Below are 15,836 nucleotides of genomic sequence, written 5' to 3'. Positions count from 1 at the left end.
GGATTCATGCCCTACATTTGTTTGATGCAGTCATTACAATTTGGAGTTTCCCCAGCTATAAACTGGCATCTTCTTTCAGTGTAATTAATTTAATTGTAATTTGTAAGAAGCGTACTGGCTATTAGAAATAGCAATTTCTCCTGTATCTTTTTGATTTAGGTTTTTTTTTTGTTTGTTTTTGTTTTTTTTGTTTTTTTTTTTTTTTTGTAGTGGTATTCATTTAAGCATAACAACAAAGAAACCTTTTTGCACTTTGCTATTTTTTTTTCTTTTTTCTGGAGGCATACAGTGTTCACCAGAAAATGCCATCTTAGGTGCTCTTGGTGGGATTACTGTTCCAGCTCACCACTGGCACACAGCTATAGACTTATTCCAGTACAAAGTCTCTATCAGATATTAGGGAATGGAGGAGATCTGTTCTAAAGTGTTGAAGATCTCTGGTCTTTTCAGTTCAGACATCCTTGAAGAGAGTCTGATCCTTAGTAACTATGGGGGATTTGGTCTCAGAGAAAACTTAAACTGAAGTGCATTTCAAACCTTTTGAAGGTACTGAGCAGGGTGTTACAAAGTGAGTGAAACTTGGTGATGTACTTGAGTGAAATTCGAGTTCTTATTGCTAGTCTTAATTTTGTCTGCCTGTTCATTTCCAATTTCTGTTTTGAAGAACCGTGCAGTATGGTTTAGTCTCTTGTTGCTTTTTTTCCCCTCTCCTAGAAAAATGCACTGCATATTCTGGCCTGGGATGCCTTCTGGGATGCTCATGCATGTTATTTTGTCATCTTCATGATCTGTCAGCAAATAAAAAGCATTTCAGAGATAGCAGAGACATTACTTAGTGGAAAATTATTTTAAGTCTGTAGGTGATAATATAACAGTAGCTGTCTGCTGTTGGCCTTGCTAAGTGGGTGTGAATTGCTTTTACCTGTTTGCATTCTTCAGTGAATGATTCTAATATTCAAATGCATCTGTAGTGAATCATTTCTTCATTTTAACAGGAGAATCTGCCCAGTTACATCCATGTTGAGACTATGATATGGGCACTGGCAGTCCTGGCTGTAAGCCTGAGCATCTCAAGGAGCGCTGACGTAATCTTCCACATCTGCTAGCCGCATCTCAGAATTTCCTAACCTTGTGGGAGATGCTCTCCTTTGGTGGCGTGTTAGTGGTGAAGCTTCTTGGAAGTTTCATTTTCACTGTGACAGCAATAATAGATAGAGGTAGTTTGATTGTGAAGCAGTGTTTGCATTGTGGAATAGTCAGCATGAGTCACTAAGGAGCCCATACCATCTTTCAAGTATAGGCATGGCTTTTTCTTTATCTACAATATTGTGTTTTAGTATACAGTTCTGAAATATTTATTACTGTAGTGTCATTATAATGTGCAAATGAAAATGGAAGATATATTTTGAGTATGTTTCAGATGCATTAAAAAGTGGTTACTTTATTTCTTTTGTTATGAATATTTGGGTTTCAGGTATAACAGTAATTAACTTCCTTACATTTTGTTTACATTTTATGTAGGTTGCTCTGAAAGTAATGCCTCTTATTTATTTCCATGGAAACTCCAACAGCTAGAAAAAACAGAATAACACTAGTTGATAGAATAAATTCTCAGCTACAAACACTCTTCTGACAGAGCCACCATCATTAGCTGTGTGTTTTTGCCAGCAGTGTACACGAGCCTGCATGCTGTGCTCATGGGAATCTGCACCAGTGCAGGTGACCCACTGTTGCCTCTGCTGAAGTGTGCCATCTGCTGCCTCACTGTGCTGACATCCGCTGCTTTGTTCCCATACATGTTCAGCAAGTGTCAGTGAATGTCAGTGGGTGCCATTTTTTCTGCATAGTGGAATTGAGTTTCACACCTTCGTTTCATCCACACTTCCATGTCAGAGGCCATTTTGTCAGACTGCCCCTCTGCTGCCATCTGTTGTATGGCAACAAAATGGAGTGGAATATTGGTAGGAGCGTTCAGCCTCTACTGCCATACCACCAACATCTGCCCTGAAGTAGTGGGCCAACACAGTAAAACAGGAGTGTTCCTTTTGGGGCAGTGCTGGTACTTAAATATTGGCAATGGAAATAAAATATACTGATAATTCTTGTTTGTTCTGCTTCTCAGTTGTCTGATGGTAAAAATTTCCCTTTAGTTACCTCTGTGTCTGTCTGGAGGAACAGAGCAAATCAAAGTCAGCATTTTAGATATGAAGCCCAGTGTTCTTAAATCTTGTAGGTTTAACTACTTTTATCAAAAGCATCAAAATAGTCTTGCTTGAGTGAATCTTTCTAGGCTGTAATCTATTCTTGTACGGTATAAATATTTTATATAGATAAAATTTACAAATTCTGTAAATCTGCCTGTGTGAAAACATTGGTTAGAAGTACTTTGTGCTTTTGTAGTTGAGGCTTAAAGACAGTTTACTATCTCTTTTTTTCATTTTAGACAATTCAACCTTCGAATGAAGAGAGATACATCTCTTTTTAGTGAGGATTTTAAAGTAGAAACATCAAACCAAGTAATTGATTATGATACCTCCCATATTTACACTGGACACATTTATGGTAAGTACTGCACTTCAAAAAGAATTAAAGTGCAAAACATTGTAAAACATAGTTTTAATAGTACATATACATACAAGTGTATATCCATATTGTTAGGTTATCTTCATTATTAAACTTCAATAATGCATCTAGATAAAATTCCCTCCACTTTTATTCTCTGACAAGGCATACTAAAATGATTATTTTTACCCAATACTTAACTGTACGTCCATAGAAATTGAAATTCAGCTCTGTTTGTGAACTTACATTGGACTTTTTCTATAAACAATATTTATATATTTAAAAAGTTGCATTCAAAAAATAAATAAAGCAAAATTAGGTACTGTTCTTAGTTAAAGGAATTGAAGGGTTGTGAATGTCTCAAACATGTATTCAATCCATCCCACATTTAAACATAAGTACAGTTTTAAGAAAGCTATGTTTGAAAAGAAAAATGAATGCCTTGAAACAGATATTTTCCTGTGAAAGCTTTCAGAATTCAGTGTACACTCAGTGTTTTTTTTATAGTTCCATGAATAGATGTATAAAAATAGCACTTGAATATCAGATTAAATGCTGTATGTCTGACACCCTTAAGATACGGAGTTCAGTTCTCCACTGCATGCCTCTTAAACTTGTCCTTTATGCATCTGATCCGTGCTGAAGACTTCAAAGTTGTTAAACAGAGGAACTATGATTTTGGGACAACTGCATTTCTTACTGTTGAATACTCTTAGTCTTTAAAAGTTCAGACACAATTTTCTCTAAGAATGTCTTACTCCTGTCATACAGTATATTACTATTTTATAGTTCATAGGTTTTAAGAAGTTGGAAGCTGCTTCTCAGTCAGGATTATTATGCCTTTATTATTCCTTGGCACTGTCTGATTAACACCTTGCATAGAGTGTATGCTTGAAGTTTGCATGGTACTGAATGCCTTTAGCAGGGTTGGTTGGTTTTTTAAAGGCACTTTCTGTCATTAACAGGTGAGCAGGGAAGTTTTAGCCATGGGTCTGTTATTGATGGAAGATTTGAAGGATTCATCCAAACTCACAGTGGAACCTTTTATATTGAGCCAGCAGAGAGATACATTAAGGACAGAACTCTACCGTTCCACTCTGTCATCTATCATGAAGATGATATCAGTGAGTACTTCATTTTTGTGCTACAGATGAAATAATTTTTTTTCTATTAAATTTTTCTACCAAAAGCTGTAAGCCACACAAAAGCCACTGTAAGCCACTAAGCTGTAAGCATCAAGTGAGACTTCAGCTTGCGTGTGACAGAGTGAATCGTGCTGTCCTGGAGTGATTCATATGAAGTTATTTCGTGAAAGAGATTTTTGACAAGCCTAAGTCCTTATTCTGCCATTTTAAGAAATTCTTAGTAGTCAGGTTTAGGTGCATAAGCAGTGTATCTTCTGCAGTGGATGCATTTCTTTTTGTTGTTGTTTTGAAAAATGCCTTCTAAAATGTCCTGTCCCGATTGCTCTTTCCTGGGACTTGAAAAAGAAAGGGTAATTTAAGTTCAAGTCATTATGCACTTAAAAAACAACTAATAAAGGTGATGCTTGTGAAAAATAAAAGCTTCACCTGTGTGTGTATGGGTTCAGAGGTCTTCAGATAGCTCATTAGAAGATGCAGTATATGTCCTGCTTTAAAAAGCTCTGCTGGGAGTTGAAGCTGATGGAAACATACGGGGAATACTACTTGAGTAGTATGGCCCCATTAGCCTAGCTTTGAATGCTAATGCACAGAAAGACAATAAAATACCATGGAAACCTTATTATGAACTCAGAACTGATGTATCAGATTTCTGCACTCTAGCTATCTTTGCATATATGATGTCTTCAGCTGGTACAAGTTACATAACTTATATAGAGTTTTTGAATGAAAGCAGTTACTGATTTGGTGTACATTTTGAACACCACATGTTTTCTGACTACCTAAATGTGCATCTCCCTGCTACTTACAAGACTTGTAATTGGGAATGAAGTAACAAGTGGGCAACTAAGAATGCTATCATCTCTGATAGCAGCTAGTGAAAGAAACCAAACTGTACTTTGTGGGAGCAAATAATTTTATTTATGAAAATGACTGTCTTGTAGAAGTGATGTCTGTTGTAAATGGATTACTTGAAAGCTGGAAAAGCTTATAATGAACTTGGTTCTTATTATTTTATTAAAGTGGATGAAACAGGAAATATGTAATTTTGTTTATTTAGATGGTAGTACACTGCCTCACTGTTTTTGCCCTTGAATCTAGTGTTATCAAAGCCTTCAGTTAGGAATGAAATCAGATTGTCAGAGATGTCTCTGTCTATTCCAAAGAATCGCACTTAAGGAGCAGCATAATAGGGCTTCCGTATCACCAAAAGAATGGGCATTGCTGCTTGCTCAGCTTGGTTGGAAGTAGCCCATCGTGCAGCTAATTCTAAGCAGTGCTGTTGGAAAATGTGCTACTCTGATTAGTTGTTGTGGATGCAGTCAGATGTGCAAGTCTTCTGATCATACAGCTTGGTGTGTTTTGTTTTGGTATCCCAGACACCTCTGTGATTGCTGTGGTCTGAAGTACCTGAAGTGTACAGCTGCTTCTTTTGCTTTCTGAGTAGTGCTTTTGAGAATACATTTTTATGCCTTTCATAAGAGTTATTTTTGCATTGAACTTCAGCTCAAAAAAAAAAAAAAAGACTTTACAGCAGCTTTAAAAATGAAGGCAAACACTCTGATCTGTTACTGTATTAACTTGAGCTAGCTCTTGTGAAATAGAGGCAAACTTTTAATGTCTTACACAGGACAAAGGCAACAAAAATACTCACATTACTAATCCGGGAGAAAGGGGGAGGGGGTGGAATCTTTGCTTTTATTTGGGATATTTTTTGGTCAGGAGCATTTTAGCCTTTTGAAACAATATGCTTTTTAGTGCCTTTCAGAAATCACAATGCAACATATGATTAGCATCTCAATGAGGTCTTATTCAGTAGTTAAACAAAAGGGTTTTTTGTAAATGGGGATTATATTGTCAACTTTATAAGGCAGCTTTTGTCTATGTTACAGTGGATATGGTGGAAGGCAGCCTTCTATTCATGACTTGAAACACAACTTGAATGATTTCAGTATCTAAACCACTCCTGATCAAACAATTTTATAATCTAGTGCAAGAAGGATGCAAACTGCTATTTTCATTAAAGTGTTTTGGAGGCTGCTTTCTTTAACAGTTAAGGTTTCATTGGGACTTCATTTTCTGTAATTAAATCCTGTATGCTGTAAATGTATCCCTGAGTTCATACTGTAAAATACAAAACTGGTTGCGTATTTCCTCAAATCAGCACTAGACAGGAAAGCCCGTTCAGAACTTCAGGGAAATGAAATTTGTCATTTAATTCTCTGTTTAATTCTGTGTGGTCTTGGAGGAACTCCACAACTGAGAACAGAAAGTAAAAGATTTTGAAGTTCTGCGTCGAGTCTGCTGAACTAACTGTCCATGGCAGATTGTGTATTGTTTGAGAACTGGGTTTGTTTGGGCTTTTTTCATATCGTGGCCAATATGATAATGAAGGTTTACTTGGCAGTTTTCATGGGATCTGTGTGACAGACTGCCTATTAAAAACAACAACTCAACAACAAGCCTTAATACAGATTTCCCTGTCTGCTTAAATTTGATCTTTTGTTCTGACACTATTGCTCTTGCTAGTGTTGGTGAGACCTTGTGGCTGTTGTAGGTCTGAATTTTCATCTTTTTCAAGGAAATCTTGGTGTCATGTCCTTGCCCCAGACCTGGTACCTTGCCCTAAACCTAGTATCCATTACGTACTTAACCTGAATACTCCACAGGTTGTACTATTTGCTGACAGATAGAAGCAGAAAATGTGATCAGGAGTCTTTTATGTCATTTATGTCAGGTAGTGCCCTTTTTTTTTTTTTTTTTTTTTTTAATAAAAATTGTTTCAATTCATTTGAGAATCTGTAGTTTGTATGTATCATTACTAACTTAAATCTTTCTGTCATTTAATTAAATAAGAATGAAATTTAAAAATCTTGCCCTTGGTTTTAGTACTATTATTACTGTCATCTCAACGTTGTGTCAGAATGTACCAAAATAGAGATTGGAAAACCAAAAACTTTTAACAACAGAGAGGAAGAGAAATGAAGTTTTTGTTCTACCTGAGGATTTTCTTTAGTTAGAAAACTGATCCTCTATTTCAGTTATGCCTTTACTGGTGGAAAATAAGCTGCTTGTGTTTTTCAGTTGAACGTGACTGGAAGCAGCCCTTCTGATGGTAAAGCATGTGTTTTCTCATGATCCATTTTCAGGGCTGTGGTGTAGGGGTAAGCCAAGGCTGTACTTCCCAAAGCCATTAAAAGCACCGCAAGAACGTGGGTCAGACTTCTGTCTCCCAGTCATCTGACACAGAGTAGTTCCTGTCTAGCTTCTTCAGCAAGGAACTTCTGCAGGGGATGGTGGAAATAACACGTCTTGGAACATGAACAGAGAACAGTGCCTTTCCAGTTCAGGAGTAACTCAGCATTGAAATAAGAAAGCTTTGTGTGCAACTTTCTCTGTAAACAAGACTTGCTCCCAAACTCTAAATAACCTTACCTCCTCTTTTTAGCAGAGAGGATTCAAATCTGTCATTTGAGTTTGTTTTTCCCAGCACATACAAAACCTTGGCAATTGCTCTTGCAGAATGTTTAATGTACATTTATTAAAATAATTTTAATGGTTATACTTTTGAAATGTTTCTTACCAGATACGACTTTTTGAGGTGGGAAATATTTCCTTGAATTGCAGCCGGTCAGTACTGGCAATGTGTGAAGGTATTTCCTGACTTCTTTGGGAAACAAGATGCAGCAGGAAGACTACTTAGCTTGTGTAATTCACTGGGAGCAATTTTTCCTAGTACTGTTCTGTCAGCTGTCATTGCCAGAGAGTATGAATAGAATTGTGCTGATAACATAAAATGGCATTTTATGCTGATACAAAATATGCTGTATGGTCATTTTTCCATGTGATTTCTGTGGATTCCTGGAGGTGCCACTTGGAAGAGTTGCTTTGAAACTATGGTGGATTTGCACAGGTGAAGTGTGCTGGCAGCAAGGCAGTATTGTCCCTAACTCTAAGTCCTGTCCTTGTGTAATAGGCATTGTATAACATGCCCTTAGTGCAGGGATAAATGGTGATGTGAGAGCAGGCAATGAGAGTTATAGTTAGATTGAATGCTGGAGAATTTATTTTGAAATGAGAATAGAGATGGGAAGGGTCATATCTGTAATGCTTTGCTCTTGACAGCTCTGGTCCAGTGATGGTAGCCAGGGTACTCAAAGGTGCAGATCTCAGCAGTGACCAAGCAGTGCTGTTTGTTGGGATAGCAAGGCCAACGTTACACCAGATAGTTACTCAAAATCATGCAGGAATGAGGTGGCTTGTAGTAAGCATTCTGTCTCTCTTGGTTTCTCTGGCCTTGTGCTAGGACTAGCCATACTGGGAGGAATGTCATGAGACCACAGTTATAAAACAGTACTCATGTGCTGTTAGAATTGGAAACATGGGAAGCTAATACGAAGAAAATATAAGAAAATAAATAAACTCATCTGAATAACTGTAATTCATGACTGCTTGTGTAAAATAGTGAAAGGACAAGTTATTTAGGAAGCGTAGGATTTTTTTTTACAGTATTACTGTAGTTGTCCCTCTGAAGATACATGTTTCTTCTAATTTAAACTGTAATCCTTATTAGAATCAAAACGTGGGTGGAAATTGCCTTCAGTGCAAAATCGAGATTTTGCTAACAACGTCTTTGGCAAACAGAAGTAAAAAAGAAAAAGGCATAAAGTTTAGTGAAGAAAAAGTGTTTTTGTTTTATATTAGGGTAGCTTGTATAAAAATCAGACTTTAAATACACTTTGAACTACAGTACTGTACTTGGACATCTTTATGAAAGATAAAGTTGATTTGCTAGTATGGTAATGAAGAACGTGCAGCTGCAAGGTTTTAGTTGCTCTTAAGCTGCAATGTTAAGCATGCTTATTCAATCAGGCTATTTCCTCCTGAGCAAAGTTTATAATTGCTGCAAATATTTTGTGCCTGGAAAAGGATCCAGTTTTCAAAAAATGTTAACTACGTTTTGTTTCACCTAATTTATCATTAACCAGCTTTAGACAGCCACATGATCTCTTTTAACACTTGTAAAAGTGTGGCTGGGGGGAATAAAGATTGGAAGAGTACTTTATTTGTTAATTAATTTGTCCTTTCAGGGTTATCATTGGGTCTAATGAATACAGTCTTTCAATATTTTTGACTATAAACCTATCTTGAGTTATTTTAACAGAACTGTAGTGCCTTTAGCTGCATGACAAGAATACAGTATTTAAATTTGTTTCATATTCCTCACATTTTAATGATTGAAGTGTGAAATTTAGAGCTTGATTATATCTTGATAAAACTAACCTTGTCTTATCCAAACTATCTTTGATATATTTGATTCCAAATAATAATTTACCATTGAGTTTCATTTCCTTACTCTTGCTATTGGTTCCAGTGAGTCTGTAAAGATGCCCAAATAATAACTCTTGTTCTTACATCATACATTGTTCACTTCCTATTTTCTTTCGATATCCATAAGAAAACAATTTTAAGAAGCAGTCATAGTATTTTTGGTTTGTTAGGCTTTAGACTGTATCTTAGTCAAAACGATGAATGGAAAAAAGCTGCTGCTTAGATCTTAGAATGCTTCCTTCAGAAACTGTGAGCTTATTAGTTAAATACAAACTGAAAAAGTTGCTGTGATAAAGCTGTATTTATTATATTATTTATATTTTAAAATATTTTATATTTTGACACGTGTGCATTTGAGTTTGAAACCTCAGCCTGGCTTTCCTCTTTGTAGAATATCCTCATAAATATGGACCACAAGGAGGATGTGCAGATCATTCAGTATTTGAAAGAATGCAGAAGTACCAGATGACTGGTATAGAAGAACCCACAACAGAGGTACTACACAGGTTATAATCAATTATCCTGACTAGAAATTAGTGTAATAGTCTCTTTTTTCTTTACATGGTTCCTTTCCTACTTCTGGTCACTGGTGTCATTCCTCTGTGTTGCAAGGAACAACTGCACGAAAATGTTTAACCTGAAATATTCTAGTTGTTTCTTAAAATAATGTTTCCAGGTTCTTTTTCTTACTGCTTCTGCTGCTATGATGTGCTAGCTCCTCGTCTTGATGAGTCCCATGTGGTCTCAGATTTTTTAGAAATTTCAGATGGATTTTTTAATTAAGCTTGTGAAGAGGAATTGCAGTTGAGAAGGAAGTTTCAAGGTCACTTGATCTGAAATGCGTATATTTGTCCTTGAGGAGCAGGAGTTTTCATATTTTTTGTGGGCCACTCTTGTAATGTGAGTGCTTGCAGTGATAAACACCCATACGAGTGGGAGGGTCTTAGCAGTGCTGCAAGTTTGAAGGGGTTCAAGTACACTGCAGGTTGCCTGTAATAAGAGGTCAGTGGTCTATGGAAGCATCTTGCTTACCTTTTTAAAGTCTTTGTTCTATGTTTGCCTTCAGTGTTGCACCACTTGTCATGAAATTGGGCATTTTTTTAACAGTTTCCAACACTAAATTGAGTTCATTTGAGTTTTAACTGTGTTCTGAACATTTTGAACTTTTGCCATCATTTTGTGATGTTCAAGATATGCTAACATAATGATGCACGATGGTTAGTAAAATAGCATCAGCAATTTGAAGTATATTTAAATTGTAACTTCAGATGTTGAAGACGTAATCGACAGTGCGATGCAGTTCAGTGCTAGTGGAAGTAATGTGCTTTCCCAGAAATGTGCTCCTAAAAATTCTGTAGTGTGGTATTGGACCAGCAAATGCCATAACACAGGTGTTAGCACATGCAGCTCGAAGTAACGGGCTTTATTTTGACTTTGTACTTCTGTTTGCTGAGGTAACCAAGTTAATGACAATATGAAGTAACCTGTGTTAGTGAGGATGCATTTAAATCCCATGGCAGTATTTTTTTTTTAGTCTACAAACAGTTTTTTCATCTTCAAAAAGAGTTATGAAAAAGAAAAGTTTGCAAGATCACGTGGATGAGAAAAATGTATTTCAAATTGACTGCCTTGTGTAATAAAAAAGCCAAAATGCTTGGAAGGATTTGGCTGAGTTGTCATTAAGACAGATGATGTACTTGAAGACTGCTCATAGTGTATACTCAGTTTAAATCAACTTTCTTGAAACACTGTAAATCGAAGGAAACTAAGGAAAATCTGTTCATGTTAGTAATGTGTGTTTAGAAAAGAAACTATTGCTATGTTAAGATCGTCTATTACATCTGCAAATTATTGCATTTGTTTCCCATGTGTGTGCAGAAGCCTTCTGAAGAGCCTGACAGCAATGGTCCTCAGCTTTTAAGAAAAAAACGTGCCACTCAAGCTGAAAAAAATACTTGTCAGCTATATATTCAGACTGATCATCTGTTCTATAAGCACTATGGAACCAGGGAAGCTGTAATTGCACAGGTATTTCTAAGCCCTTTGTTTAAACAATCAGCTTTTATTTTGATTTTTTCTGACTAATTTTAATTAAATGAGCAGTAATGTATGCAATTAAGTTTCATTTGTTCTGTCACCCTGTCTTTGTTACAGGCACTCTGGCATTACTGATGCATTATTTCTCTAAAAGTACTCAGTATGCTGGTGAAAAAGGTCACAGACACTTATGCTTACTTTAGTTAATAATTACAACTGCTGTTTGTTGAATAACCTAAACAAGGCTTGTCTGATTTTTATTATATGTTTTTACTTCTTTTCTCTCCTCTCTTACTTAGACAAATACCTCCTGAAGACTTTTGTTCTGTTTGACAGCCTGCCAGGCTTTTCTGTTAACACTCATTTAGACTTCTGTTTGAAATTTTAGCTCAAACTACTGTGAGTTAATAGCACTGAGTTCTGTTCCTGTATTGTGTCGTATAATGGAAGGTCAGAAAAGCAGTGGTAACTAGAGGCAGATGCTTTTCATTTGTCAGTATAGCAATAATTGGAAAACATTTTTTGTTCACCATTTATTGCTAAAAAATATATGTAGCTCCTTAACTATACATCTCTTGAAGTAGAAAATTGCACTGCTGTTTACAAATGTGTCTTGCACTGTTGGTTCATCACACTATACATCTGTAGTTGAGTTGAGTCACGGTCTCCAAAGCTCTGAAGTCGCCTTCAAGATCAGGACCTCAGTGAGTTAGTGTTTCTATTCTATCAGAAAAGGTAATTGATAAGGGGTTTTTTTTGTTTTTTTTCAGATCTGCTTTTCTACCAAAATTAAAAGAATAATGCTCTAAATTTTTTCCCCCCCCAAAAAAAGAAAGTACAATTTTAATTATAGTACCACTTATAGTAACAGTGAGCTGAATGAGTATCACAAATAGTTGCCTGAATTTCTAGTTAACATAATTATGTAAAAATAAAGGACTGCTAAAGATTTTGCTTTCACTTGTCGTGTTAATGTTGGAAATAAATCACTTCATAACCTCGTATGTACAATGTTTGCCATCAGTGTTTGCTTTTAAAAGGCCTGCTAGGAGTTACGCTGTGTAATAATGTGTATGTATAACAAAGTATAGGCTGTGCAGTTGCTGTTGTTTAAGATGATCTATGGTGTACTGCACAGATCTTTGAACTGCAGGTGTTTTGTTTTGTTTGACAGATATCCAGCCATGTTAAAGCAATTGACACAATTTACCGCTCAACAGATTTCTCAGGAATCCGTAACATCAGCTTTATGGTGAAGCGAATAAGAGTAAGTAAGACTGGAAATACTTGCAGCTTCAGCTGCATTGCGTGTTAAAAAGACCTGTGGTGTTTTCAGGTCTGTTCACCTGTTACTGTTTACTGTCAGTGTTTAATATTGGGTGTCTTTGTTTGCTAATGACTTGCTACCCCCTGCGTTTGATTTTGGTGTGCGTTGTCAGAAGCATGCTATGTCACTGTGAAGGTGTAGTCAGCTCACACCAAATCTACTTCTTATGTTTCATATATATGTGTTTTATTTATGTGTGTGTGTGTGTGTGTGTGTATGTATATATATATATAATAATAAGAGGATAATTATAAACTTGCAGGTGTTGATAAAATGGAATAACAAATAAGGAGGATTTACTAGACAAATGTAATTTTTTACTTTTAGAACTTGTTTTTCCAAGCATTGGAATTGTAATATGTCATTACCTGTAAATCTTCAGCAACATCTTTAACGTTACAAGATATTGACAGCAATAAGCTCTTGGCTGATACTTACAAATTCAATTACAATGAATCACTTATAACAGTTTGTTTCAATTCACTTTTAGATTAACACAACTGTAGATGAGAAGGACTCTTCAAACCCCTTCAGATTTCCTAACATTGGTGTGGAAAAGTTTCTGGAACTGAACTCAGAACAGAATCATGATGATTATTGCTTGGCCTATGTATTTACAGACCGTGATTTTGATGATGGAGTCCTTGGTCTGGCTTGGGTTGGAGCCCCTTCAGGTAATTGAATCCAAACCTTCAACACTGTGATATTAAGGAAGCACTGTAGGTAGGTTCAAAGAAGAAAAGTAGGAACTTTCACATAAGTTGTCAGGAAGCAGACTTTTCATAACCAGCAGTTCACAATTTTGGTTTCATATGTTGTTTTTTTTTATAATAGAAGCAGGATATCTCACTTCAGTGAGTCTTGTTGTCTTCTGATGAGCAATACCTCAGCAATAAGGAAGAGCACATTTCTTTCAGTTGACAGAGGTGACATTGGATGGCATTTTATTTATGACAGATACAGATGACCACTAAAGTGACAAAGGAGGCAGAAGCATTCCTGCTGCATGCAGGCAGAGAGCTCAGAACGATGCAGTTTTCATTTTTAGTAGAATAACACTGCAGGAACTGTAGGTTTTGTAAGTAAGACTGGAAATATTTTTGATACATAAGTAAAACCACGGATATCTTGTTCTGGGAGTTAACAGAGTAATTGTCTAAGTGTTCTTGATCTGCTGCTCGTAGTTTCCATCTAGTCATGTATTTTGGGTCTTAGTATCTCTTGCTGTGTTAAAAATTATATATAAAACAATGATTTTCATGCGTGCTGCATCTTGATGTTTTCCTGGGACGTATTAGTTTTATAAATTAATATGTTTGAAAGTTGTTACTCTTTTCAATTCAAAGAAATAAAAATTCTTTAGTTATAGCTCAGCACAAATTCAAAATTGTGTAAACTTCCACAAAAATTGAGAGCAGTCAGTCTTTTTCTATAGCTTAATTCTTGATCTCATGGCAGTTACTGAAGGGAGAAAAATAACAGGTCTGTGAGACTTTGCAGAAGACTGGATACTTCCATGAGAATATTATGAAGAGCTACAAATGGAATTTGAGTAATGGTGGAAGAAACATTATAGCAACATCTCACTAAGGTTTTAAATTATAACCTTCCTTTTTCTGCTGCTATACTTTCTTCTGAAACATGTTAGCTAAAGAGTACTGGATTTGTGTGAAAAGTTTTGTGCTGTGACATCTGCTTTTCACTTCAGGAGAATAAAATGCTCAAATGAGCATTCATAAAGTGTTCATAGTGGAGTAAGTACGTTAAGAGAACATGTGAGCAGTAATTCTAGTGATTGTGGAAGAGTCATAGGATGCGTGAAACGCAAGTTACCTTGTAAATAGGAAACTGGGTCTATGATGATTAATCTAGTGCATACAATAGACAAGCATTGGGTGCACTGGAGTATGAATTCTGTAAGCCCTTTTTCCAAAAAGAAGATCTAACTGGCAGAAAACCAAGTTGTTTTGAGAGATTTTCAGATTTTCGTTCTTAATGCATGTACTGACATCGAGTGAATGGGACATCTCCCAAAAATAAAATTTTACTTCAGAAAGCAAGGGAATTCCTTGGGGAATGTTTTCTTGCCACTGCTTTTTAGGAGCAGAACAGCTGAATTTTAGAATGTTCACAGAATCTCAGAACAAACCTCATTTACATAAAAATTTGAAGTCAAATAATAATTTCAAGACTTTTCAAAATGAAGTGTGATGCTCTTGAATATTGACCTTCCAAACAAGTCTGATTATCTCACGCATCAAAACCATTTTTGGCTTTAGATTTTACAGTGAAGAGAAGGAATTACTTCTGCTGACAAGGACACGTTGCTAATCTTAGGTATTTTTTTAGTAAATGCTTTTGCTGTGACAGAAGATCTTCCATGACTGTACTGTTCATTTTTATTTTATTTTTTTTTTTTTACTTAGTAAAATCCAAACGAGATGTAGATTGAGTCTACCTGTGTTGGACATTGCCTACTACTTGTCAGGTTCTACAGCTATGATAAAACCAGGGCTCGTACATGCACTGAAAAGCCCAAAATAGATCCTGCTTAATAGCTATTCTAAAAAACCTAATTTCTTGTGTGAATGAACTCATTCAGTGCTGAGAGCATTAGCATGGATAAACTTAATCTCCTTTCAAAGTTTGGATTAGTATTAATTACACAGACCTACTCCTGGTTTGTGAGGATCCATTGAGGTAGCAAGCTGTTTCTTGTTCCAAGTATCAGATGAAAGTGACAGAGCGCTTCTTTTCTAGAGTGATCTTTATATTTTTGCCTAAATACAGGGAGCTCTGGTGGAATATGTGAAAAGAGCAAACTGTATTCTGATGGTAAGAAGAAGTCTTTGAACACTGGAATCATCACTGTTCAGAACTACGGCTCTCATGTTCCTCCCAAGGTTTCGCATATCACTTTTGCTCATGAGGTTGGACATAACTTTGGCTCACCTGTGAGTATTGCTTTTGATCTGCTGCTTTCAATCAATTTGAAAGGCATCACTTCTGAGTGGAGTTTTTACCACTAATTATAAATAAGTAAAATATGATCATGAGTGCATGGCTGTTGTGTACAAAAAGCAGGTTGCGGAAGTACGTCTTCTTTCTACAACGTTGTGATTGTAATATCTTTCTTTTACAATGTTGGTGCAAGGGTTGGTTTTGTGGATTCTTTCTACTAGGTCAGTGTCTTATAAAGAAACTATTACTTCTTCCTAAAACTTTGTTTTTTACTGGAGGCTACAGTCACATAAGTCCTTCAGATGTATTTTGTTTTATGCCACAGCAGAGGAAGAATCAATGCAGAATGAAGATGATGCTTTATTCAACAAGAAAACAAAACTGTCTCCTTTTCTCATTCTATTATTTATACTTAGATTATTACTAAAAAGAAGAAAAATGTGAAGAGTATTGAGATACCTACAATGACGTTTTAG

The 15,836-nt window shown here is 36.0% G+C and overlaps 1 protein-coding gene across 1 annotated transcript in view; it reads left to right on the top strand.

The window, feature by feature from the left end:
* ADAM10 (ADAM metallopeptidase domain 10) overlaps nucleotides 1-15,836 on the top strand; it is a 42,403-nt gene that overhangs the window by 16,782 nt on the left and 9,785 nt on the right. Inside the window, exons 3-9 of the mRNA XM_052671580.1 lie at nucleotides 2,444-2,562; nucleotides 3,528-3,686; nucleotides 9,427-9,530; nucleotides 10,914-11,063; nucleotides 12,247-12,339; nucleotides 12,890-13,073; nucleotides 15,190-15,353. Of these exons, the coding sequence (XP_052527540.1) occupies nucleotides 2,444-2,562; nucleotides 3,528-3,686; nucleotides 9,427-9,530; nucleotides 10,914-11,063; nucleotides 12,247-12,339; nucleotides 12,890-13,073; nucleotides 15,190-15,353 (973 nt within the window). The remainder of the gene's footprint in view (nucleotides 1-2,443; nucleotides 2,563-3,527; nucleotides 3,687-9,426; nucleotides 9,531-10,913; nucleotides 11,064-12,246; nucleotides 12,340-12,889; nucleotides 13,074-15,189; nucleotides 15,354-15,836) is intronic.

This window comes from Tympanuchus pallidicinctus, unplaced genomic scaffold, assembly GCF_026119805.1.
Source record: "Tympanuchus pallidicinctus isolate F22 unplaced genomic scaffold, pur_lepc_1.0 scaffold12, whole genome shotgun sequence".
NCBI classification, from domain to species: Eukaryota; Metazoa; Chordata; class Aves; order Galliformes; family Phasianidae; genus Tympanuchus; species Tympanuchus pallidicinctus.
The sequence above is the reverse complement of the archived record's forward strand: the minus strand, read 5'-3'. Positions and strand labels throughout refer to the sequence as shown.